At 38.6% G+C, this 27,626-nt stretch overlaps 2 protein-coding genes across 3 annotated transcripts in view; both read right to left on the reverse strand.

Moving 5' to 3' along the window:
* Nucleotides 1-2,207: 2,207 nt before the first annotated feature.
* On the reverse strand, nucleotides 2,208-13,967 carry SERPINC1 (serpin family C member 1). The gene is made up of 7 exons (XM_081947155.1): nucleotides 13,800-13,967; nucleotides 12,046-12,412; nucleotides 10,117-10,332; nucleotides 8,533-8,670; nucleotides 6,083-6,476; nucleotides 4,927-4,991; nucleotides 2,208-2,439 (listed from the first exon to the last, which is right to left on the reverse strand). The coding sequence occupies exons 2-7, from the start codon at nucleotides 12,406-12,408 to the stop codon at nucleotides 2,266-2,268; spliced, it is 1,350 nt and encodes a 449-aa protein (XP_081803281.1). The 5' UTR covers nucleotides 12,409-12,412; nucleotides 13,800-13,967; the 3' UTR covers nucleotides 2,208-2,265.
* Nucleotides 13,968-18,994: 5,027 nt separating this feature from the next.
* RC3H1 (ring finger and CCCH-type domains 1) overlaps nucleotides 18,995-27,626 on the reverse strand; it is a 76,999-nt gene continuing 68,367 nt past the window's right edge. For both annotated transcript variants that reach the window (XM_081948448.1, XM_081948447.1), the window contains exon 20: nucleotides 18,995-26,742. In XM_081948448.1, the coding sequence (XP_081804574.1) occupies nucleotides 26,592-26,742 (151 nt within the window). In that variant the 3' untranslated portion in view covers nucleotides 18,995-26,591. The remainder of the gene's footprint in view (nucleotides 26,743-27,626) is intronic.

A 27,626-nucleotide genomic window follows, 5' to 3' on the forward strand; every position in this document is an offset into this window, starting at 1 on the left:
CTCCATCCCTTGCCACACCCACCAAGCCACACCCACAGAACCAGTAGTAAAAGAAATTTAATTTCACCACTGCTCTCAAGATTCTACCTTTGTAGCCTACCGTTATCTGCTGAATTATACATTTGCTTTGTTGTCAAATAAGCTCTACCTACACTTCAAGCAGGTGCCCTCTGCTCATTTACCCAGCCATGCAACAGACCAGAATCTGTATAATACAATCGCTGGTTGGAATTATAAATGGTTTCTTCCTTTTAAGTCTACAGCTCTACATTGAAAGTAAGGGGGCATATTAATTGCAAAACATTTTACAATAAGATTATGAATGGCATATACAGGTAGTCCTCAACTTATGATGATAATTGAGTCCAAAATTTCTGTTAAGTGAGTTTTGCCTCATTTTACAACATTTCTTGTCATAGATAAGTGCATCACTACAGTTGTGAAGTTAGTAACACAGTTGTTAAGTGAATCTGGCTTCCCCATTGATTTTGCTTGTCAGAAGGTCGCAAGAGGAGAACACAAGGGACACTGCAACCATCATAAATATGAGTCAATTGCCAAGTGAATTTTTAATCACATGACCATGGGGGTGCTGCAATGGTCAAAGTGAACAAAAATGGTCATAAGTTACTTTTTAAAGTGACATTATAACTTCAAATGGTCACTAAATGAGCTGTTATAAGTCGACTACCTGTTTAACTTTCTTGATTCAGCCCTCAGAATGGGGTAGGAAGTCTTAATTGTACAAGTAGTCTTGGCTTACAACCACAATTGAGCCCAGGATTTTTATTGCTTACCAAGGCAGGTGAGATTTGCCCAATTTTAAGTCCTTTCTTGCCAGAGTTATTAGGCAAATCACTGTAGTTGTTAAGTGAATCATGCAGTCGTTCAACAAAACTGGCTTCCCCCACTGACTTTGCTTGTCAAAAGCTGGCTGAGAAGATTGCAAATGATAATCACATGACACTGGGACAGTGCAACTGTTGTAAATACATGCCAGTTGCCAAGGGCCTGAATTTTGATCATGTGACCATGGGAAGGCTCCAATGGTTGTGTGAAAGTTGGTAACAAGTCACTTTTTATGTGCAGTTGTAACTTCAACTGGTCACCGAATGAATGGTTGTTAGGTCAACCTGTATTAGCATCTTAACATTTCATTTAGAGCAGGGGTGTCCAAACTTGGCAACTTTAAGACTTGTGGACTTCAACTCCCAGAATTCCCCAGCCAGCTCTGTGTTCATTTTCAAGTATTTTCAAAGCAACCTCCTAAATAAATGGCAAATATAATGCAGTAAGGTATGTAGTCCCTGTTTAGCAACTGTCTCATTTAGTGAAGATGATGATGAAAATATAACTTTATGGCCAATCTTGCATTTATGGGCTTTGCAAATCTGTAAACAAATAAAAGCTGAAATCACATAACCACAAATGTTATTTCACTTAGTGACTGCATGATCTAACAAATAAGCTGCAGGTACCAATTGTGGTTGCTAAACACAAGGACTATTTGATTGATTATTAGTGATATCTGGAGCAATCTTCAAATAAGTATCCTAAACAGAGGAAGACCACTCTCTAGAATCCAGAAAGAATTGGGAGCAGAAGATACAGAGCATCAGAAGATACCCCTAAGGCAGGGGTGTCCAAACTTGGGAACTTTAAGACCATGCTGGCTGGGGAATTCTGGGAGTTGAAGTCCACAAGTCTTAAAGTTGCCAAGTTTGGACACCCCTGATTTAGAGAGTCAATCATATATTTGTTATAATTCCATCATTTCTAATGCTACATGTTCTCCTAAATATCTACTAGATAAGAATTCTTGAAACAGTGCAATTTATCGAGAAAGTCCTCTGGAGTCTCTGCTTCTTGTAAGTAGATTCATTTCTGGACAAGCATTAATATATTGAACTCTTTACTCTGATTCCAAGTTGGATTAGCAAATAAAACAAATGCTGGGTAGAAGGGAAAAGCCATAAAGAATGGAGTCACACTAAACTATCAGATTGTGTGACCTTGTTTGCAAGTGAAAGCTGGATTATGCTCACTCAAATGCTTCCCAGGGTCCTCCTATTGAAGCAAGGCTGGACTGTAGGACAAGCCGTTGAAGTAAGTCACAAAACAGGGATGCTCTCTTTCAAAAGTTACATTTACTTGGCTGCATGCACCGAGCTTGTTATAATGCAACAGAAAGACAGGAGGGATGTTGGTTTAATCTTTTTTCTTTTATTTATTGATTGATTAGCTTAAGAAGGCAAATCAGAGATTTTAGGAACAGGGATCAGCCACTTTGCCCAAGAAAAGGAGGGCATTTATAGCCACTTCCCTAATGAGTACTATAAAAGGTCTGTTGGCATTGAAGACAACTTTGTTCAAAGGAAATGAGCGACCGGAAATTACAACTGTGGTGGAAGCGGCTGCTTCACTGCCTTCTTCATTTACCTGAAGAAATAAAATGTGCATGCTGAATTAGGAACATTCATCAGAGACCAAATAGAAACAGTTACGGGGATTCCCCCCCCCCCTCCCTTGACAATCTTTTTTCCCCCTAAGAACATCACTAGGGCTGCAATACTTTATAGTTAGGGTTAGTTAGACCAGTGGTCGGCAAGCCGCGGCTCGCGAGCCACAAGCGGCTCTTTACACATTTTAATGCGGCTCTTCTGTGTGCCGGATTATTATCCTCCCTAATCATTGTGGATCGAAAAGAAAAAAGGGAAAGGGGCGCTTGTTTTGAAGCACCCGCTCCCCTCCCTCCTCTCGGGCACTTCAAAACAAGCGCCCCTTTCCCTTTTTTCTTTTCGACCCACAATGATTAGGGAGGATCCTGAAGTCGGGCGGGGACCAGCAAAAATCTAACCGGGGAGCCGGGCAGTAGCAAATTAGCCAATCATGCGAGGAAAGCGAGGTCTGAATGGGTGGGCAGCGAAACTCCAGGGCTCTCTGTTCTAATTCCCCGTGAAAACTGTTGCCTCTGAAGCGTTTGCTCTACTGTTTGAACCTTTAAGCTGGGTTGAAAAGAAAAAAGGGAAAGGGACGCTTAAAGGTTCAAACAGTAGAGCAAACGCTTCAGAGGCAACAGTTTTCACGGGGAATTAGAACAGAGAGCCCTGGAGTTTCGCTGCCCACCCGGTCAGACCTCGCTTTCCTCGCATGATTGGCTAATTTGCTACTGCCCGGCTCCCCGGTTAGATTTTTGCTGGGGGGGGGGGGAAGCTCCTTGGCCTCTGTCTCTTTTTCTCCCTCCTCACTTCTTGGGGCTCCACCAATGGGGGAGCAAGGCCCAGCACCAGGCTTTGGGCTAACACAGGGGTCTGCAAAGTTGGCTGTTTTAAGACTGGTGGACTTCAATTCTCAGAATTCTGGGAATTGAAGTCCACCAGTCTTAAGAGCCAATTTTGCAGATCCCTGGGCTAATATGATTGATGCCCTTGGTGGACTTCAATTCTCAGAATTCTGGGAGTTGAAGTCCACAAGTCTTCAAGCTGTCAGGTTTGAAGACCCCTGGGTTTTTTTTTTCCTAAAGGGTTAGGGATGCAAGGATCTTGTAACTTGACAGCTTTAAGACTTGCGTGCTTCAAATGCCAGAGTTTATTGAAACTAAAAACAGTGTACCATCCTATGTATTTTCGGTTTTAAAAATGTGGCTCTCAAAATAAATTTCAATCGTGGTTTTGGCGAGATTTGGCTCAGTTGAAAAAAAAGGTTGCCCACCACTGAGTTAGACTATAGGTATCCCTATAGCATCTTCCTTCCCCATTGCTGCCCATTCCCAAAAGATGCCTATTATAGTTATTTAAATCTCATGAGTAGACATTAATCCCATTTCAAAGTGTTTCTTCTAAAAGATCAGTGAGGTAGCGAGGAGGGATCTGTCTCGTCTTTCCTTTCATCTAGCAGAGCATGATGTTCATTCTTTTATCTTGTTCTTTTTAAGTACTGTATGGCTTCAAAGATGTCAGTCAAACAGGAAGAATGGAGATGAGGTCAGCGCAGGGGTGCTGTCATACTTTGTGGAGCCCCCCTCTCCCCCCCGGGGGGGCATCCTCTCTCGCCTCATCTTTAATATCTATATCGGGGTGTCCAAACTTGGGAACTTTAAGACTTGTGGACTTCAACTCCCAGAATTCCCCAGCCAGCATGGCTGGCTGGGGAATTCTGGGAGTTGAAGTCCACGAGTCTTAAAGTTCCCAAGTTTGGACACCCCCTGATCTATATGAAGCTGCTGAATGAGGGTAGCTGATATTTTGAGGCATAATCTCAGGGTGTGGATGGAACCAAACAGGCTGACTAACAAGACTGTCCACTAAGATATTCCATCCATCTAAACAAGTGGTAATGGTTAGATGAGCAAAGCTTTATTTGTCTCCTTCCTTCCTGCCTTTGTTATTTTTACAAATAACTCAAGGCAGCAAATATACCCAACATACCTTCCCCTTATTTTTCCCATAACAACAACCCTGTGAGTTGAGTTTGGCAGAGAGAGAGTCACTGGTCCAAGGCATCCAGCTGACCTTTATGGCTAAGGCAGGACTAGAACTCACGGTTTCCAACTATTGGTCTGGTGCCTTAACCACTAAACCAAAGTGACTGTTGGTACCGCTGAAGGAGCAAACTTGGAGATCTTTCATCTGAAAGGAGATCCGGATTTAAATGCAACTCAATCATGTAACCCACCCAAAATCATTCTCTCTGCTCAGCATTCCTCACAGTGTGAACTCTTTAAAAGGATAGCATTTATAAAACAATTTCTTTTGAAATATTTCACTTCCTTGAAATAGGCCTGTACCAACTTCTACTGTGGTGCAATGGTGATCCAGAATGACTTGCCTTTTAGGTTCAGCTAACAATAGATTTATTCAATAGCTGAAGCTTAATTTAAGAAAGAGAATAAAGTACAGTGGAAACAAAGAAGGAAACCTGACTCACCTCAAGGAAGGCTTTGTGAAATGCTTCAGAAACATAGAGGCCTGCTTGAGGATCTTCAAGTATGCCTAAAAAAGAGAACAGTGCAAAGGAAAAAAAGTGAATTTTCTTGTGGGAGAAACCAAAAAGACACAAAAGTTAATAATGATCTAGGGGTCTAAAGCTCTGCAGAAACCAGTCACCTTATTTGGAATAAACGACTCTGCAAATATTTTTAGGTATTCTGGCCCACCCAAGGTCAGGAGTCCAGAGTTAAAACATTCTTGGGGTGTTGCAGAGTGAATGCACCTTCTCTATGCTTGTCTCTTGTGGGAGAGACTGCACCTTTAAGTGCACTGTATATTTCTATATTTGCTTCAGTATTGTCTGGCTGTGAAGAATTTGTGGAAGGTTTTCAGGAAAATCATTTTACAAGAGAAGAGGTTTGCAGTTCGTACTACAAGTTAATAGCTAACACCAGGAGATCTTTGATTGGGGTGGGGTTTTTTTGTTTTTTAGAAATTTCTGAATTACAATTCTCACCATCACCAACCAGCTTGGGCTATAAGGAACACTGGGAGTCATAATTCAGCAATATTGAGAGATCCACATTTCTCACCCTTCTTCTAAAATCAGAAAATATGTGTGTGCTAAAATAATAGTTAGAGTCTGAGAGACAAATTTGAGTACGTTTGTGTGATATTCTTAAAAATAGCCACCAGTTCAGATTTCTTTATGCATCTGCAAGGAAGAGGAACTAAGCACATTGCTAATCATGGGTCTCTGACCCAGGAATAGGTGATGCCCTTACTTCAATCAACCAAAACACTTGTTCCATCCTGAGTCTTCAAGATATTAAACAAAATAACATGAAAATTCTGAACTATCTGGAGAACTAAATTAGGAATCTAGAAGCACATTTTCTGACTAACACATAAAAAGGCATACCATTTCATTCCCTAGATGTCAGCTATAGCTCATGACATTTTAAAAAATAAAACAGGTTAATCAGAGAACATGTTACCAGTCAGTCTCCTTGGCATGGGCTATAGTGCCATTTCAAAAAGGTTCTTTGAAGTAAAACAGAAAGTCTATTTTCCACAATGCATGTGGAAAAGTATCTTGAAGAGGGAATTCTGGTCCATAGATGAGAAGGACTGCATTATAATTACCAACTGACCTGGTAGACTGGCCCGTTCAGGGCTGAAAAGATCCCTTAATCCCATTTCTTGGAGTTTCTCCTTCAGGCTGAAGCTGCTTTCTATCTTGAAACGGGGCAAATGCACTGAGAGAGAGACCTCCTTCAAGGCACGGAACCAGCTTTCCAGCTTCTCTGCGGTCAGCTGCTCCTCCACTTGGGCCAAAGGTGTGTTCAGATAAGGTAGGATAAAGACCATTGTAATATCGTCCCCTTGGTAAGGGAGCTCCAACACTTGGACTTTGGCACTTGCGATGGAAGCATAACGGAATGTCATTTCCTGATACATTGTGGGCACCTGGCAAGGTTCAGCGGTGGCTCTAAAAAAGGGCTCCACGTTTGTGTTTTCAAGCGGGAATTTGGATTTCCAGTGACCCTAGATCAACACAGTGACAGAAAACACAGCCATCAGCCAGAAATTTAATGGGTTAGGGCAGTACACCAACCCAGCCCCAAACTATTGCTCTTAAACCTTCAAATGTTAGTTGAACAAATGTTACCTGAACAAATATTCTATAGAACTCTGCATTTATTTTCTTATAATGGATCCAGATTTCCACAAAATAAATTGAAAATTTATAAGAAAACCTATTCCAGTATGATGATAAGAAAGTGGAATACACAACCTAACTCATATTAGACACATTGAGTACACATCTCTAGAAAATGTTCACAACATAAACAAGATTTAAATCCACAAATTCTTCTATAAACTTGGACACCGGAGAAGAGGAGAAGCAGAAACAGATCCACGTCCTTTCACTACCTGGAGCAAAGCTCCTTTCTTGACAAACAGTAATATAGGGAAGGAGGAAAGCCTCAAGGAGAAGCCTAGAAGCAGGGCCTAAGTAGGCACACTTTATTGGCATTTGGGAGATAGAAGTTTAGTAGGTTGCAAATATTTTGACATGGAAAGGGGGAAAGGTTAACTGTCAGCCCCTGGGTTGCCAGTCGCTCTGGGGTTGCCATTCGGGCATGGAAGGAGAGCCGCCAGCTGGGACACACATCCACACCTGCTGAAACCCGCGCCCGCCAAATGCCTGCAAGCCGCACAGCTGAGTTGCGCAGCGGGCATACATGCCAGGAACCCCTGCCTAGCTGTGGGGAGGGCAGACACAGCCCTGACAAGCCTGCAGTAGCTAAGGAGCCTGCAGAAAGCCAGCTGGTGGATGGGCTTCATAAACAGCTGATGCGTGGTAGACCAGGTGAGCAACAGAGCGTGCGCAAACGCAAGGGCCTGGCATGCCAAAAGCAAGCATGGAGTGCTGGATGGAAAGCTCTGCAGCTGCAAGGACACTGGCAAAGTGGCGGTGCATGAGGGGTGGTAATTGGGGCAGGGCCTGGGGGTGGAACCGTGGGGGTGGGGTAAAGGGCATTTAAGGGGTGGAGGGTTAAACCGCAGTAGCACTGATTTTGTTTTCTTTACTGTTTGTCAGGTTTCCAGATTGCCAGATAAAAAGTACTCAACTAACTTTCTTGCCTGCATTTCTTATCTGCTAAACGCCGGAAAGTGACATTAACTTTAAACTTGAAGCTATGCTTGAGAATACTGGTGCCAGCTTATTTCCTTGCACAATATAAAATCTGGCAATATTTGCTGGAACCAACAGGAAATGTTATTAGTATGTTCTAATATTCTAGTCATTAGCTGTTCGCCAGGCATCCTGAAAAACTAAGAGAGTTTGAGGATGTTCTAAAACCTGTAGACTGAGAACCCGACATGATTATTCTTCCTTCTGTTGCATGCTGTCTTAAGACTGAGATTTCTTAAATTCCTCCAGATTCAGAAAAAGCCCCATATAGGAAGCAACAATACTGTAATTGCACAGGAGGCACAGGAGACCACACCTATGGTCATCAGGCGTCCTTGACCTAATGATGCTTATAGCGGGATTTTAGAGAGAAGGTCTTTGGCAGCCTGACCTGGAGCACTTCCATCTTATCACATTCTGAAGAGAGGATAATAAAAGAAGAATCTGATGTAAAATGTAATTGCGATGAATTTAGAATTTAAAATTAAGCAATGAAAGAATTTACTACATTCTACAAAAAAGTACTGTGCCAAAAGGCATTCAATCATCTGTACACAGTGATTATAAATATGTGCTAACTCTTGCAAGATTTGGTTATAAATACAAGTCAGGAAAAAGGAGTTTAAACAGAGGCATTTAAATAAATTGAAGACCTCAGACAAGCTTCCTCCTTTTTTTCATTAACAGCAAGGCCTATTATTGGAGGAGGAACCTCTGTTACAAATGTGTGAAATGGTCTGAAGATTATGCTTATCAAATTAGGTAGCCTTCATTCTTCTTGCCTGTCTTAACTTGGAAAGAAAAAGTGGGCTGCATTGAAGTCAAAGTTAGCCAAATTACTTTCAGTGGAGCTTTTCAGAAAAATCTGCAAGTTTCAGTTTTAAGGTTTATTTTCCATACCTTGAAGTAAATTGTGTTGACTAGTATCATAACAGTGAATTCATTAATGACTCCTTCTGGGATCACATTTGTTATACGCTTCTCAGTTTTATTTGCCACCCAATCATTGATGATTGTTCTAGATAATTCTGGCTTCTCCTGAAAGAGATAACACGGAAAAAAGTAGCGATGTATATGTATGTGTGTGTGTGTATGTATGTATGCAATTTTGGGGAACAAACTTAAAGATGACACTCTCGGTCGCATACAAGGAAAACCAGTATCAAATGTTTTACAGATGGCACCTAGCACCAACAAGGTTAGCCAAAATATCGGCAAATACATCCCCAAAATGTTGGAAATGCGAATCAATACATGGAACATACTATCATCTATGGTGGACCTGTGAGGAGGCTAAAAAGTTCTGGAAAAAGATCCAAAAGTGGCTGGAGGCAATAACGGGATTTAAAATAGATTGGAAACCGGAAATTTTCTTATTAGGATTACTGCCTACAAAATACAAAAAAGAAATCCAGTACTTAATATTGCATATAATAACGGCGGCAAGGATTGCCTATGCCCAGAAATGGAAAAACAAGCTAACCCCAAGCGAAGAGGAAATAATAAGAAAGGTGATGGACTGTGCCGAAATGGACAAATTAACTAAAGAAATCCAGGGAAAAGAAGAATCAGAATTCTATCAGATATGGGATAAATGGTATAGGTGGATGGAGGAAAGAAGTAGGGATCCTAGGCGATAAATAAACAGAATGTGGTAGCTCTCATAGAGGGTTGTCGGTGTTAAAATGGTTATCCATTGAATAATATAAATACGAATGTCTCTTGATAAAAGTACTCTCAAAACAAATGTAGCTAATGGAGAATGTGGGTATCATTTTTGATTTAAAATGCACAATTTAATGATTGTAGTAATGCACGGAACTCAAATGTAACCAATTGACATGCTAGCTGGCAGTTGTATTGAAGAGTGTTTTGGGTGTGTGTTATTTGTCTAATTAAAACATATATATATATATATATATATATATATATATATATATATATATATATATATATATATATATATATATATATATATATATATATATATATATATATATATATATATATATATATATATATATATGAATAGAATTCTTTATTGGCCAAGTGTAATTGGACACACAAGAAATACAATTAATACAAGATACAATGAAAACCATTAAATGCTATTAATATAAAATACTGTGACCATTTGGAGAATTTCCCCTCTCAATTGACTTCCCCATGTTATTATTAGCTCATTCCTTACAGCAGTGTTCCTCAACCTTGGGAACCTTAAGATAAGTGAACCTGGATCCCAGAATTCCCTAGCCAGAATGCCAGCTGGGGAATTCTAGGGGTTGAGGTTCACACGTCTTAAAGTTTCCAAGGATGTGAAATACTGCCTTATACAGTAGTAAGGATTGAATTAAACTATTTTAAAGTTGTAGATAATTGAAATCAAAACTACCTCAAATTTAATACAACCACGTGGCTAACCTTGCGAATTAAAAAGCAGAAGTTCATAGTGCAGTAAACCATTGTACTGTATGCTTAGCTCACCTTGAAGTTCAAAGGCAAAAGTTTAGCTCCATAAACCGCTTCGCTAATATCCTGGTAGGTTTCATTGAATTTGAGAGATTTTTCCCCAAAAAGGCGATTGGCTGATACCAACTCGGAGGATTTGTTGACTTTCTTGTACAGTCGACAGTTCAGTTTGGCAAAGAAGAAGTGGATTTGATCAGATGTTTTTTCTGAGATGGTATCAAACTGAAAAACCTTTAAAAAGAGACCAAGGAGAAAGGAATTGGAAAACAGTTCAGCTAGTGGAAGAAGTGGCCTGGCCTGGCCTGGCCTGGCCTGGCCTAGCAGTGACGTGCAGTCAGGTGAGGCAAGTGAGGCACAGCCTCACTACTCTCATCATGAAAAAAAAAAGTAAAAGGAAAAAGCTGAGCTAGTTGCTGCCTCACCGTGGATGACTCTGCTTAACCACACTGGTGCTCTCCCTCCCCAAGTGTAGTGACTTCCTCCCCAGGCCCCCATTCATTTCTCTCTCTCACACACACAGCTGGATAAAACTATATAAAAATCTAGCCCAGCTTCACTGATTACAAGTTTGAAAAGGCAACGTGGCTCTGCCTGCAATCAAACTACACTTGGGGAGGGAGAGCACAAGCGAGCACTGAGGAGACCACATGAGGAGGCAGGAAGCCAGGCAAAGAGCCATGCTGTAGTACACACACTTCCCCCCAGCCTCTTTCTTTTGGAAGGCTCAGCTCGGCTCCCCTCCGGCTTCTCTGCCTCTCCTCTCACCCCAGCCTGCCAGCAGGAGGTGGTGGGTGGGCTTTATTGTGTTCCAGGCATTTCCCACCCAGACAGCAGGCTGCATTTGCAATGGTGGAGGTGTTTGAGAAAGGCAGCAGGGGAAGGGGGGGGGATGGCAGAGGAGCTGCTTTCAAGCCACTGGAAAAGATATCCAATCCAACTTTTGTGTGTGTGTGGGTTGTTTGAGAGTGAGTGAGAGAGGGAAGGGGTAGGAGAGATAGTCCAATCCAACTTCTGTGTGTGTGTGTGTGTGTTTGAGAGAGGGGGAGGAAGGGAGAGAGGGAGGAAGGAGGGGAAGGAGAAGAAAAAGAAAGAAGGAGCAAATGAGAAAAACAAATGCTGTCGCTTTAAATTGGAACTGAGCATGCCTGGCTGTGGAATTCTGGGAGTTGAAGTCCACAAGTCTAAAAATATTTGAAACTCAGCACTGTGTCAGTGCCTCACCAGTCATAAACCTCACCGCACGTCACTGTTGCCTAGAAATGCCACTTGGTGGCCTGCCCAATTTCAGTTGAGATATTGGAATTGAAAAGAGTGTGATGCTGGGATTAACATGGCACATTTGAGGCATATTTGAAAGACAGAGGAAACTTAACATTGTAATGATTTCAGGTATATAGGAAAATTTACTAAGCCTCAGAAATCATTGGTACATTATTTTACAAGCCTAGAAAATTAATTGTGCAAACAATGGTCGCATTTATGCTAAATAACAATTTTTCATTTGACTTTGTAATCTGTCCTTCAAAATATTTGAATGTATGGAGGGAACCCTCATTCAAAGATATTTTCAGTGCAAAGTATATAGAAATCATGGCTCTTATCAGGCTTCAAAATTTAGTATGCCTGGCTGATCCACATCAACAAAGAAGCTGCCTTCATTTTGAACAACTTCAGTTTTTTAATTCAGATTTTTAGAATTGGAATGTGTACATGCACATATATCATTAGTGCATAACAATTTTAGTATTCATGGATTTTAAGGAGATGATAGATTGTAAGAAAGTATCTTATATACACTGCTCTGTAATACGCTTCCTTGATAATGACATCTATTTTTCTTTAAAAATATGTTAAGGCTGTGGATATAAAATGATCTTTGCAGTAGTAGCCCAAATCCAACCTAATCACCAAGGAACCTGACCACAGTCCTAACCTGACATTTACCGTCATTAGCTGCTGAAGAGTACTGCCACAAGCACCCAACTTGGTCATGGCAAAGGCGGTGGAAATACTGATTGGTGACATAAAGAAGTTTTCATTTTCATCACTGGCATTGGTTAAATTCTTGTATAAGAGGACAGCAAAACGGGAATTAGCCTTGGACAACTCCCAGATACGAGGGTTGGTAGAAGTTGGAATTCTCTCTTGATCCACCTCCTCTTGCAACTTTTTCTCAGGATTACGATAAATGCAGACTGGATTTACAGGGATATCCTTTGGCTTGGCAGTACATATATCTTGTACTGAGTGGGGCTTTGTGGTGCCAGTAGAGTACAAACAGAAGAAAAACAATATCAGGAAATGCATCTTCCTGTAATCAAGAGAAAATAACATTTGGGACTGTATATTACAACACATTTTTTTCTCCAAATCAAGACCATTTTACATTTCAGTGTGGTGTGAACCATTTGGCGGAGTGGTTTGAATGGTTGACAGGAAGCTAATGCCATTTTTGGTAGAAGCACCCCAAGTCAAGAGACACATGCATATATTCCTGACTGGCATTTGGTTTTCCTAGGGATTGCTTTGAGAAATAGGAAGGAATGAAGGGTAGGATTCTAAGCGCAATTACAACAGATTAACAGGCATTTCCTTTTACTTCAAGTTGGGTAAAGTAGAGTCTTGACAGCCTTGACCACGTATGTCAATCTCTTCATATAAATGGACTTTTTCTTGTCTACTTTGAAACAGAAAAAGAAAACACAAAAACTACCTCGGCTAGCAGCTCCAGAAGGAAAATAATAAATTCACATCAATTAGCATATATCCTGCACCTGGTTTTAATCTGCAATTTAAAAATAGGATTTTCACATAAAATAGGATCTTTTATTTCTATAGGATGTTCAACTGCTTATAAGAGGAGATGCATTTATTAGATATTTGGTTAGCTATATAACAACCAATCAAAAACAGTAGCCATCTTCTGCCATTGTTTCCTCAGCAACTTGTAGTCTATATTGTTGTGACTATCAAGGATTTAGGGCTTAATTTACATCTATTTATCTAATCCTCCTTGAAAAACCATTAAAGTTGAAGCCTATGAAGAAAGCCATTCATTTGACTGCCGTTATTTGCCATATCAGATTCCATTAAACCGCCTTGAGTTCTAGAACTATTAGAAGAAAATCTTAGATTTAGCCTCTTTTAATCCTGTCTTTATTAATTTGAGTTAAGTAACTCAGTAAATTAATTTGAGTTAAATAGAGAACATACCTAATATTCCTTCCTCCTATTTTCCCTGCAACAACAACCCTGTGAGGTGGGTTGGGCTGAGAGACTTTCATGCCTAAGGTGGCACTAGAACTCACCCATCTCTTGGTTTCTAGCAAGCACCTCCCAACATTCTTTTTAAAAACAGCCCCAAAGGTTAAACATTTAAATGATTCTGGAGAAGAATGTAACAATACACTAGATAACTGACCGCTCATGGCCATTTAATATTTCCCTAAAATCTGTTACCAAAGAAGACTGCTACTTCACTCGGGATTGATCCCACATAAGAAGATACTGAAGATTTCTCATTGAAAACCTTTTATGCCAGATGAAACACAATAAACTTTGTGAAAGAATATGGAAAATTATATTCTTTTTCCCCCTATTCTGTTAACCAATTCCTATTTTTCTAGTGAAAGTTATTACATACTTCTACCATTATGTTGTATGTTTTATTTGCATAATAAATATCTGAAATTCCTTACCTCTTCCTGCGTTATTCTCTCCAGTAGAGTAGGATGTTCAAAGGGCTGAATTGTTAATTTAGGCAAAAAACAAACCCCAATTTCAATCCGTAGAATATTCCTGATGGAGCTTATTGCTCAGTTGTACTGTCCTCAACCAGCTCCAAAAGAAGAGAAGGAGAGAAGAGGAAAGGGGGTGGGAAAGCCATGAAGGTCAAAGGCCATTGATCTCGAAAAGCAAGTTAAACAAATAGTAGAGCAAAGCAATGTTTACTCTGAGAACAGCTTTAATGTTCAACCTGAGGACAACATGCCACGCATATGGCACAGACCCCAACCCAGTGAGAAAACTGTCATTGAAAAGGAAGTTACCTTCTTTGCTGTGCATAATCTTGGTTTAGCAACCGAGAGAGATTTTAAGACTTATTCCTGTTAGATCGAAGAGAATTCTTTCGAGCGAAAGCAAACAATGGGGCTTTCCAAAGGCCTCTTTTGAGAAATGCTGGAGTTAGAATTCCAGCCCTTTGCCAGAAACAGTGATTAAAGTGCACTGTGGTGAGGTCAGAGCCTGCAGATAACAAATAGTGGAGAGAACAATGGGGAGGTATGACTGGGTTGGAGGGGAAGAGACACTTCAGCGCAGGCTCCCATTGCATCTTTCAAGGATTTTAACAGTGGGTAGTTCCAGACAAGGATAGTGTGCTAGGTTCTAAATGCTCCCCTTCGTTCCCCCACCCCACCCAGTGTACCTCCAAGATGCTTATGGCTATTAGATATCTAACAAGTTGCTACCATCTATTGTCAGGATTGTTGCAGCTCAGATCTGGTTCTCCAAGCACAGCTAAAACTTCCTTTTACAAAATACTGGGCTTCTGAGCCCACTTTCCTACCAGCTTCCCACCGTCTCTTGAAGAAGGGCAGCCACGATGATTTCTTCATACCCTCTACAGTTTGGAGTGCATATTTGGGGAATTTCCATTTTAAGGCTCTTTGGTAAGTGATACCAACCCATACCTACACCAAGTAGCTTTCTGGCTCTTCTATTTGACACTGGGGAAAAGAAAAAGGGTCCATCCAGACCTCTGGTCAATTTCACTCTACTCTGCTTGGTGGCTGCACCCAGAAGAGTTGCCAGAATCTGCAAGCCGAGAAAAGTCTCTGGCTGCTTCTCCCACTCTGCCTTTCCAACCACAAAGAGCTGTGGTTAGACTTGAGCATAAAAAAATCCCACCTGGTTGTTAAAGGATTCACAGCTGAGCAGAAAATAGTCCCTTGAACATCATTTTTCTTCCATGTATATCTAGATCACGGGTGTCCAAACTTGGCAACTTTAAGACTTGTGGACTTCAACTCCCAGAATTCCCCAGCCAGCTGGCTGGGGAATTCTGGGAGTTGAAGTCCACAAGTCTTAAAGTTGCCAAGTTTGGACACCCCTGATCTAGATATTATTTTCCCTAGATAAATAAAGCAAGCCTGCTACAACCCAAAACTTTTAAATTAAATTGAAATCAGGTGGTTTTTTCAGGGGGGGGGAGGGGAACACTTGTCCCATATAAATTATTATAATCCATGAAATGGGGCTTGTTGATGAGAGACATTTATTAGACTTATCTACAATTTGCTGATTTTAATGACCACTTAGGACCTAGCTTCAAATTCTTTGGTGGAATGTAGCAACAGTGAAAACATGGTAGAAAAAAAGGCGGAAAGGTAGTTTTACTGAAGATGACCTATTTGTGATTTTTATTATCAGGCATTTCCCCTAATGCCTCAAAGGGGGGCTTTACAGCAGCCTGAATTGGAATCTGCTACCAGCTGTGTATTCTGCAAGAGCATCTTTCTTTGTATGACTACAAACCCACATTATTTTTGTATATGCTGCATCTAATACATTTCTGGAGAATGTTTGAATTAGATGGTAGTTAAGGCCCTCAAGAAAAGCTCATTTATCCTATTTCTTCTGCCCATAGTCCACTAAGTTACCGGCAGATCCTGATTTCTAGCTCCTAGAATCACACTGCTTTGCGCAAAGCACATGGTATCTCAGGACACTCTCCTTGCTGTGTCTTTGGGATTGCCAGAGCTCTTGGCCAACTGTGTCTCTTGTGCCTTAAAGTGTCCCTCTTGCAGCCATCTTTGATGCCTTTGTACATTCCTCTTTATCTCTTGGCATAACTATCACAGAATGCTGCTCAGTAAAGGCTACACAGATGTTCTGGGACGCTTCAGCTTGATACAGGTCACTATTAAAAGGAGAGTGAGATACAGGAGAACCCTTGTCATTGCGTATCCTCCCCTCCCCTCTTTCTCAGTTACCTTACCAATTACTGGAAAATGGGAAAAGGAACATCTGAAATTGGTTTTCCTAAGCGCATTGGAAAGAACATGGTGCCAAATTCTGCATGAGGAAAGCAACTACTGTGATGCTTCAAACCATAATCAAGGTTAAGGGACATTTCAGAAAACGTTATATGAGCCCTTCCATGGCATTTTGGAATGTTGCTCCCCTACTGTAGGGCTATTCACAAACTCTTGGGATATCATCACAGAGCCAATGCTGAGAAGTTCCTGAGGCTTCTGCTTTTGGATTATGTAATACCCATGTCACGTGAGGAAGTACGTAAATATGGGCGTGTTGCAAGCAATTTTGGCCATAACACACACATATGGACATATGTTGAATCTGTGTTTATAAAGTGGCTCTGTGAGAGAGGATGTGGATAGTTAGCCTACAAGAGATGTAATAGGAAATAGAATAGCAACCTTCAAATATCTGTTGTCACATCAAACAGGGAATGAACTTTTATTTAAGGTTCAAGAGTGTTTTAACAGGTTACAGGATCAATTGGTTAAAACTTCAAGGAAATGGATTTAGGTTTGACTTGAGGAAGAACTTGAATTGTACCAATTATAGGCTATATATATATATATATATATATATATATATATATATATATATATATATATATATATATATATATATATATATATATATATATATATATATATATATATATATATATATATATATATATATATATATATATATATATATATATATATATATATATATATATATATATATATATATATATATATATATATATATATATATATATATATATATATATATATATATATATATATATATATATATATATATATATATATATATATCTCACACCATGTGTTGTTAAAGAATCTTCAAAGGCTGGATGGTAGTTTGTCAAAGATGCTGTGGATGCTGCACTAAATAGAGGGTTGAACAAAATGGCCTCTAAGCTCCATTCCAATGCTATGATTCCATTTAGAATTCTAGTTCCACTTCCACTGAGTGGCCAGTTCTGATTAGAACTCATAGGAAAGTGTTTCCAACATGAGATACTGTACTGCCTGATACTCTGCTGTTATTTAGCACCTATATGAAGCTGCTAGGTGAGATCATCCATTGGTCCCAGGCGAAGGCTCTCAAGTACAGTAATCGCACTCAAAGTTGCATCAACATCCAGGCTGAGCTGGAGAAACTATGGAATGCCTGAAAATGTGTAGAGGCTGTCAGGATCTGGATGGGTAAAATAGGCTCAAATGAAATACTTCCAAGATCAAGTTTTTTGTTTAAGTCAATAAATATCAAGGCTCTCCAGAAATAACAGCTGTACTATCCCCAAATGTCATCTGCAACTTGCTTAACAGGTGGAAGCCACAGTCAGAAAAGAAAACTTTTTGCCCAGCATTAACTGGCATGCCAACTGTCTTCCTACCTGAATCAGGAGGCCCCAATGATTGAGTTGAATGGTTGAACTGCTGCAGGGTGCTCTAGGAGGGGCAGCCTTTGGAGAATTGGAAGCTTCAATTAATCCAGAATGTGAGTGCCAGATTGCCTGGCTCATCCCTGTTTACTATACAGACTTCCCATTACCATGAATTATTATAGGTAGCATTTTGCTGCAGTAAACTCTGGGCAGAATCTCTTCTTGCACAGCTCATGGGACTTGGACAAAGCTGCCAACCTTTCCTGTAGGGTTACCTATATTATGGAATGTTATCCAAAAGCTCAGAAAAGCTCATTATATTCTTGTATGCAAAGATTTTATACAAATTTGTTTCTATGAGCTTTTGATTCCAGCTGATTGGAATATGGAGCTTTTCAAAGTATCTGGTTCCATTTTTATCTTTTAAATTAGTGTTATTGTGCATTGGTTTGTTTTACCCTGTTGTACATTGCCCAAAATCTAACCTTATTCAAGTTCTATCCATTGGTTATCTACAGTCAATCCAAAGTCAATACTAAAAAGTGAAAGGATTAGTAGAATTGTTTTTCTTTTGTATACCTGCAGTTCATATGAGCCTTGAAACTAGATATAGGAGCTAAGAGCCCGAGGCAGTTCCAAAAAGGAAGCAGGAGCAAGAAAATATTTTTATCCTCCATCACAGTAACTGTCTTAAAGTCAAAATTTGATCTTTTTTCCCCTTAGTTGTCTTAGCCTGGTTACTTTTCCTTGCTTTGTAACTCATATTAGTGGCTCTCAGCCTGCCAGTATTGGTTACACTAAGTGTAAAACAAGCAAAAAGCTACAAAATCTATTATCTTTACCTCTTCTAGTGAAAAACCTGTTTTTTCATGAAAGGAGTGTGTGCAGAACTCAGTTAATGATTATTCATTCAGCAATCATTCCAAGTTTGATGGTGCGGAACAAGTGGTACGGTCCTTTAAGTTCTGACGGCTCAGTACCTCCATGGTCATGAGATTGCAATCTGATTCTTGGCAACTGGCTTGCCCTTAGAATGGCTGCAGTGTCCTGTGGTCACATGATCATTATTTGCAACCTTTTCTGGCAGTTTCTCATAAGCAAAGTCAGCAGAGAAGCTGGCAAGGAAGGTTCCAAATCGCTTCTCAAAGTTGCTTCTGCCACTTTTTCTCATGAGAAGTCCAGCTAGGAAGTAAAAGATCTCAGGGATCCTGTACTCTGTAGCATGTTCTCACACCAGCACCTCAATGCCTGCACTCTGTAGGGTACTTTTGTCCAGCCGTGCTCATACCATACCAGTGCACCCTTCCAAACCTAGAACAGTCATTTCTCAGTATATTTCACATATATACTGAGAACAACATTAAATACCAAGCAGAAGGAAGGCAAAGACCAGAGAAAAGGAATAAACATTTTATAATACCAACCAACAGATAAATCTAAGCAAATTCACAAAATCACCCACACTTTTTACTTAGTATCTTGGAATCTTTATTATCATCAGCATCACCCTAGACTAATTCTTTTTTTCTTTTATTTATTTTTTGTTAAATATACCTCCGCAGGGCACAATCACATACAATCAATACGATTGGTAAATTACATGAGCTCTATCCCAAGCATAAATGCACCAAAATGTCAAAAAAGTTATTAAAAAAAATGAACTCCACCCAAAAAGGTGATAATGACTTAAGAATGTCTCGGGGAGACTGGTACAATCCTAAAAAGACCAAAGGAAACTTGGCTTAACACCCCCCCCCCCAAACCATAAAGAATGCACATACAGAGAGAGAAATCCCACAACTGGAAATGACCAGGAGATATTGGAGGAGGGAGAATAATGTATGTCAAGTTGGCTGAATAAAAATAAGGAGCAAAATCCAGATTGCTGACTGCCAATCCTTGAAAACTAATTTTTTAAAAAAAACTAAAGTTGCCTTCAAGGAAAAGGTTCATGGTTAGCAACAAGGCTGCTTACATAGCAAGCAGAGACTGCAAGGCAATTGTAAACTCACAACAGACAGCAGAGAAACCCTTTAGGGGGTTGTGCAGGATTAGAACTGAGGGCTGCCAAGACAGCGGGCGAAACAGACAATTTTCATTAGGTCTGCCCATCCTGCTCTCCACCTCTGTCCCTCCCTTTGAATGGCTAACTTGGAAAGAGTGCCTTATGCAAATCCAGCTGTGGGATTCTGATCCAGTTACACAATCTGGTTTTGGATGCCAAAGACTTGTGAGTATTGTCTGCTACAACAAACTAACATTAACAACAAGAGAGCACAGAGGTGGTCTTCTTGCACATATCCCACATTTTCAGAGGGATTTGTGTGGAAGACATTCCCACCACAATTGTGCCAGAAGTCACTTTTAACATACACAAAAGCAAACAAATTTTGTTTACAGCAAACACCAATATGCCACAGGATTTTGTTTTATATATATATACACACATACATACATATGTGTGTGTGTGTGTATGTATGTATATGTATGCATGTATGTATATATGTATATATATATATATATGTATGCATGTATGTATGTATATATATATATATATATATATATATATATATATATAATGTATATATGTGTATGTATGTATGTATGTATGTATGTATGTATGTATGTATGTATGTATGTATACATTTAACATTAGCATACCTAGTACTTTTAATTTTCAGAGAGAAGGATGCACTTTGGTGTGTTCTTTTAGACTCCTCCCTTCAGTATGCTATGTCTTCAGACAAGATACTTTTTATATGTGAAAAAAGCATCAGGCAGCTATATGTAACATGCAGGCAAGTAATATTAGATACCAGAATAGAAGCTCTGCAGCCACTGAATGGTAACTATAGCTATTCAAGACACTATCAACACAATGAAGGTTTACTATTCCAAATTTTAAATTTCATACAGATGTCAAAATGCAATTGTCTCACCTATAACATTTCATTTTGGGCATTCACTACTGTATCCAAAACAACATAGAAATCTCACTGCAAATTTTATAAAAGGAGGGTGGCACTTCTTGGTGTTATACTGAGCCTACTTACATAGCCTTATTAATCTTGTGACACACATACCAATTTCTGGGCTGTTTTGATGAAAAAAGACACTCTCTATTATCTGAATATTGCGCAACAGATCTTAGAAAAAATGGAGCTACTTTTTTGTGTGCACAGTGAACTTCAAATGGCACTTAATTAAAACTTATAATTTTGGGTGACATCTGTTCTGTAGTAAAAAAAAAGTTAAATCATGCTTCCACAAAAAGATGTAAGTAGTTCCTATTCCCATAATTGCATCATGACTAATAGATCTATAGGCTAAGGCAATCTTATAACTGTTTTTTTATTTTGTGTGTATTATGATGAAACAATAATGTGTTGTTTATTTGTGATATGTACCACACTGAAGTAGGAGGCCTGGACAAGGGAACCCCAGTACTGTCATTTGAATGAATATATTTAATGTGAAACCATGATTTAGTGCTATAAGAATGAAGTTCAACTGTGTTTTCATTAAATGCATTTCATTTCTGTTCTGGACATGAAATAAGATTACTTCTGCATTTGATTCACCATATTGTCTGACTAGGTGGTTAAGTGGTTAAACTGTGTTTCATCTTATCACTGTTTGAAACAAACAAACTATATGAATCATTTTGAAATTAATACCAAAAAAGTAGGTTTAGATGACATGGTAATTTGTACTAAATCTAAAACAAAATATTGTGAACTCTTAGCTATTCTAGGGGAAACATAAATACTCAGTGCTTACAGCAGCTCATTCTAGTCACATCGAATTACAACTTAGGATGGGTTTTTTGGTGTATGTGTGTGTCAAATATTGATGACATCTTCAAGTGCTTTCCTGTTTGTATCAAGTGTCCTTTTCGGCCAAATCAGTTCAGAGACTGGATATGTAGTACAAATCCATGTTACTGACAACAGTATTAGTGAGAATTTAAAAGAAAATTCTATTAAAATTCTCACTCATAATAGTAAATGATGTCACAAGGTGTGATAGCAAAACAAAGTGAATAGCTTATCTGGATAGGATTGTCATAACCTGGAGAAGTTTTTGCCCATCCTTCTTAGTATTTTGAGATGGATAAGAAATAGGGACCTGCATGACTTCCATCTCAGTTCTTCAACTGCTTGCCTTCCTCCCCCCAAATTTTTGTAGAGTAAAGTAGATATCCTGTTCATAACAGCAAGATTTGAAAGCATATGAGAGTTCTAAGGTTGGAGCCAAAACGTCAAACGACATCCTGGCAAATATAGTTCAAGACTTGTAGTTCATAAATAACACTGGAAGCAGGGAGCATAATTGGACGAGGCTCTCTCTGGGACTATTTGCTTTAATAAAGTCCATGCTTGCTAAGTGGACAGAATTAGGAAACAAGAATGCTTTTTGATTACATTATGTCGCTGAGATCGTGGATGTGTTTTGTGATTCCTATTCAGGGAAATTTCTTTATAGGTTTGGAAAAGCAGACAATAGGTTACTATTTGTTGGGTTTCCAAGCAACAGTGCAACATATTTTCCACAGCCAAATGTAAAGAAATAATTTACTTGACTATGCAAACATATTAGATTGATGGTGCTATTTCAGAATCTCAATTTCTTTCAAGTTTCCTCATAATTACTTCTAGCACAGTTTAACAGAAAATTTCAAGCAGGAACAATGAAAATAAACAATGTTTCTTCTAAAAACACTTTTTGTACATTATAAATCTAAGTGTGTTGGGACAACATTCACATATCTTTTTAAAAGGTAAAGTAATTAAGGTAAATGGCTGCAAATGTAATGATGCTTAACATAGCACTTCTGAAATGAGCTAATAAATCATCATCATAGAATGCATTTTATAAGACTTGACAGTCAAGAATTTTTATATCTATTTACCACTGTTAAGGTTTGAAAACATAAAAGATTTTCAATCCAAACTGGCTATTGTAGTAAAATGATTAGAAAAAAATAGAAAGAAAGAAAAACAACAACAATCAAACCAAGAGTAAAGCACAAGTCTTTGGCTCTCCTTAAGTGAATAGGGTATTTTCCATATTTATACAGACCCCTCATTTGCCTACAAGTAGGGGCAATACCACATTTATGCATCACTGAGTAATAACACCATAAGGAAATGCAACTTCATAGAAGTTATTGGGTACTCAAATTCATCTGAATGCTCTATTTTGAGGCAACATGCTGTTACCTGGTGCATGAAAAAGGCAGGGTGATGGGAACATATAAAGGAGCGATGTAGAGAGAAGAATTTAAAAAGCAACGTTCAAATGGATCTCACAGATCCTAATTAGCCAAACACATTTAAACTGGAAGTCTGAGTCGCATGCACTGAATTAAGCATTACTGAATTGATATTCTGAAACCTGGGTTTTGCTTTATTTTTTTAAAAAATGTCCTAAATCCTTCATAAAACGTGCTTGAGGTTAAATATTTTAGTATCTCTCAAATATTTTTAAAATTTAAGTACACAATACGAGTTTTGCTTATGATGCCACAGCATCCTAGTATAAAGAACAACCTATTCATACAATTCAGTGTATTCCAGCCAAGTTTAAAATAAAATATGTTTTAAAAAATAACATACTGCTCTTTATTATGTATAGCAGAGCTGGATGAGAGTGATATTGATATTCTAAATAAAAAAGATATTGATCATAACCATGAATGTCATTCAACAATTCTCAGAAAAAAATGTATTATAGCTCCACAAGCAGTCTAAATGAAGAGTGAAGGATATTTAAGAGTTCAGCTATGATCATAACACAGCCATGCATATGTATTTGGCTTGTTTCCTCTTTTCTAATGGACAGGAGGCAAATATTTTTCAGGCCTGCAAAAAATCAAAATCTAGAATGTAAAGCTAATGCCAAGGTTCATGAGGATGGCTTTATAAGACCAAAGTGTCATTGTTTCCACATCAACCTGAATTCTGTTCACAAATGAAAATTTTATGGGGTTTTAACACATAGACTTGAAAAAGCTAGTTTGTTAAAAAGACACCAGAGAATACAGTATTAGAGATTGTTCTGTATGAAAATCAGATAGTTCTTTACATGCTCATCACTTTAACTTGTTCTCTAGATCCTAAAAAAGAAAACAGGAAACTAAGCCAAGATCAAAGTGCTCTGCAAAGGTTAAACAGAAACTATTTGCTTATACATAAAGGGCATTAACCTAGATAGCGCACTGTGCGCAAAGTACAAGTACAGGAAAATAATGGGAGGTCTTGTTAGCTCAGATTCGAAGCATTTAATTTTATAGCAGATATTTCTCAATGTTAACAACAGCATCTTCCACACACTTTTTGCCTAGTGCTTTATGAACATATGTACATGTACATATGTAAAATAATTGTATGTACAACATGAAGAATATGCATGTGTACAAAATATGGGCCTATGCATATACAATATCTAGAGGCACAGATGTGCTATAAATGGTCTAAAGAATGGATTAATGTAAGCGGGGATGGTTTTGTAATTACAATCCCAACTCTTTCATACTTATGTCTGATATTATCTCTGTCTCTAGCACATATATAGTTAAAAGTATGAAAAATGTTCAGTCTTCCATTTCTATATGCCGCTTGGCATATCTAGATGGAAGCCAATTTTTCTGTTATTTCAAGTTGGATTTTCTTTGGAAGAGAACACTTTTAAGAATGGCCTTATATTGGGAATAGTGAGCCTGATTCACTAAAAGGAGCTTTTATATTGGAGACATGGCAAAAAAATTTTTTTTACATAGGCAGACTTTCTTTAATTATGCCATGACATTAGTTTACAGGAAAGATATTACAGAGTACATAAAGAACATTAAGTGAGAACCTAAAGAAAAGCTAAGTTTTTCTTCCACATTCTTCTAAGACAGTGAAAGAATGGGTGGTAGTATGAAAAGAAGAGAAAATTCTGTATGATATCAAGTGATTTTTGATACAGAATTAAATAAATCAAAGAAAAGAGAATTAAAATGTTTTTTAAAAGAGAGAGGGAGTGTGTGTATGTATGTGTGTTTGTATGTATATGAACACATATACATACCCATATATACATACACAAAAGACACACCACACAGAGTGCTTCCAAGTCCTGGATGCTATAAAGTAGCGGTAATCATGAGGAAATATCCTTAAATATCATACGTACAGACACAAAAATGATTATGTGCACGCATGTGCTTATGTGTAAGTATGCACACATGTACATATTTTAGTTTTTTTCTTTAAATGAATGCTCAAATCCCAAGGCAATATGGGCATTAGCTTTTTGGCCAGCCAGGTTTTGAAATAATGTAAAAATGCAACACCTTGACTAGGTAACTATATTAAATAATCAGTACTTGCAGATGTCTCTATTTTGACTCTTCCTACTGGTAGGCAAAAGGGGGCCTGTATGCTCACAACTTATTTTATTTAAGAATAAAATAGATATAAAAGGATGTTTTAACCTCAAAGGATTTTTAAGGGAAGAAAAGTAATCTAGAACAAGATTAATAAACATTTGCTTTTACCCAACCAAAGCAATGCTTCAATTTATTACATAGCCAGTGCATTTTGAAATTGAAAAATGTAATTTATAGAGAAAGGATGCAAGAATTTTTCTTTCAGATTTTCCACATATGCACCTTACTTAATGCCAGTAAAATGGAGAGAGGAGGAGAAGTCAAATTTGCACGTATGTATATGACCATATCTGTGCATTTTAAGAAATGTGATAAATGAACGTACATTTGCAGAGCTAAGAAGTCTTTTCATTTCATACACACTTGGAAGGTTGCTGCTTCTGTAATGGACTTGCTGAAATTAACATGATTTACTTTTTTTCGGAACCATTTTTTTTGTTAAACTCAAAAATCTTGAGTTTCAAAGATTCAGTTTTGCCATGAAAGATAATGCTGACCAATCATGGTATTATTAGCTTTGGATGCAAAATAAACAGGAAGGAGAATATTGTTACAACCTATTTTATGTTTCCCATCATGTATAAAATAGAATTTATCACCTTGCATCTCAGGCAGATTCCAAAATTCTCTTGCATCAGAGAATCATCCAACGTACCTGCCTCCTCCAAGGGTATACGATGACACAGAAATTGCAGTTGAGACATGTGAAAGAAGATACTACACAAATCTTTGCTTCTTTATCCCATCTGAAGTCTTTATACTAGTTTCTAGATTCTGTTTTAATGCAGTTCTTTTGGGGGTGGGTGGGTGGGGTTGTTTAAGCTTACTTATGCAAATGAAACACTTCAGCTCTATCACAAATGTTGTAATCAATGTTTCTTAGCTAGTTTATAAATAATGCAGGGCAGCAAATTTCAATTCACTTTTAAAATTGAATAACTATTGCTACTCCTTGAAGCTTTCGGGGTCCAATAAAAAAGTTTGATTTCTAATCCAATGGTAAATCCTTCACAATCTTAAATTAACAAAAAATTATGACAATATATGTAAGAGAGGTACAGATTTGGGATAATTTAGAGTTTCCTCCTCCATCTCAACTCCTTATTTTATTTTTAAAAATCACAAAAATAAATTGTGAATGAGCTTGTTCTGGTGGGAGAATGAACAACATCTAGAAAAGTTAATGATACACTGGGTATGTAATAATACCAAAATAAAACAGAAAGTCTATCCCATTAGATCATACAATTAATCAAAGTATGTGTGTCTGTGTGTGTAAAATGTGTGTGTGTTTGTGTGTGAGTGTGTACATATATATATTTATGTATATATAATATCTGTTTCTTTTAAAGCCCTGGCATTCAAGGCATCCAAAGTTATTAAAATAAAGTTCATTCACAGAACAAAAACAAATTTAATTTGAGTTGTTTGCAGATACTGCTAATTTTCATTTTTTAATTAAAAAATGTGTTAATGTGAACTATGTGCAGGGTTTGTTCCTAGTAGTGGTGTTGTGCACATTGTCTCAGACTTGCTATTGTTGAAGACTTTTGCTCAGCGTCTTTCATCAATCCAAGGATGGGAAAAGGTGACCCCCGACAGAAGTGGAGGGATAGTTTTGTTCCTTCAAGGAGCAGAGGTGGGCGTTGCTCCGGTTCTCTGGGTATCCTGGTCACCTGCTACTGTGTCGGTGTCCTCTGACAAGTTCAGAGCTGTAGTTTTGTTTGACAGAAGGCCTATAATTTCTTGGGTTGGGGCAGATCCATTTGGAAGATCGCTGTTGAGTAATAAGTGTCAAAAAGGGAAAGGAACAATGAAGGGATGGAGGGAAAAAAAAGAAAAAAATATTAACATTGAGAAAAGACATTGGATATAATTAAGCTATTTCAGATCACCCTTAGTATGTAGCAGGATCAGTATGATACTAAACCTTAAGCAAAAATCTCCAACATTAGTAATATTTTCAAAAGTCACATTATTTCTGCACTCTGCTAGGAATAATCTAATGTTCATAATACCTTTATCCAATCAGTCTATTATCTCCATCTTCAGATTAACTTTGAACAGCTAGTCTCCAATTTCCAATTTTTCCCTTCACCTGATTGTTTGGGACCATGAAACAAGATTATCTGCCTGGAGACTAATAAACCATCAAAACTGAGATGATCTATAGCAGTGATGGGTAACCTTTTCGGCACGGAGCACTGAAAGTATGTGCCGGCGCGCCCATAATGCAATGCACATGTGACTGCCCCCCACGCATGCGTGCGCGACCCTGCTTATGCCCCACCCTGTGAGCACGACCCCCCGCACATGCCCCGTTCATGCTCACGCAACCCTGTGCATATCCACGCAACCCCCGCATGCTCCCTGATGCACGCAGTGCTCCGTCCCCACGCATGCATGCATATCTCCCACATGCACCCCCCCCATATGCATGGCAGAGATTCTGAAAACCAGCTGGCCGGCGGGAGGCGTGCGCATGCACAACTGAGCTGGGGTGATGGCTCATGTGCCCACAAAAAAGGCTCTGTGTGCCACCTGTGGCACATGTGTCACAGTTTCACCATCACGGATCTATAGGTAGAAGATATATTTTCAAAGGGTTCTGCTTGCAGTTTGTGGGTTTCCTTATTTAAATTCACACTCTTCATTAACCAC

The sequence above is a fragment of the Natrix helvetica genome (genome assembly GCF_964273705.1).
Source record: "Natrix helvetica genome assembly, chromosome: 3".
Classification (NCBI taxonomy): domain Eukaryota; kingdom Metazoa; phylum Chordata; class Lepidosauria; order Squamata; family Natricidae; genus Natrix; species Natrix helvetica.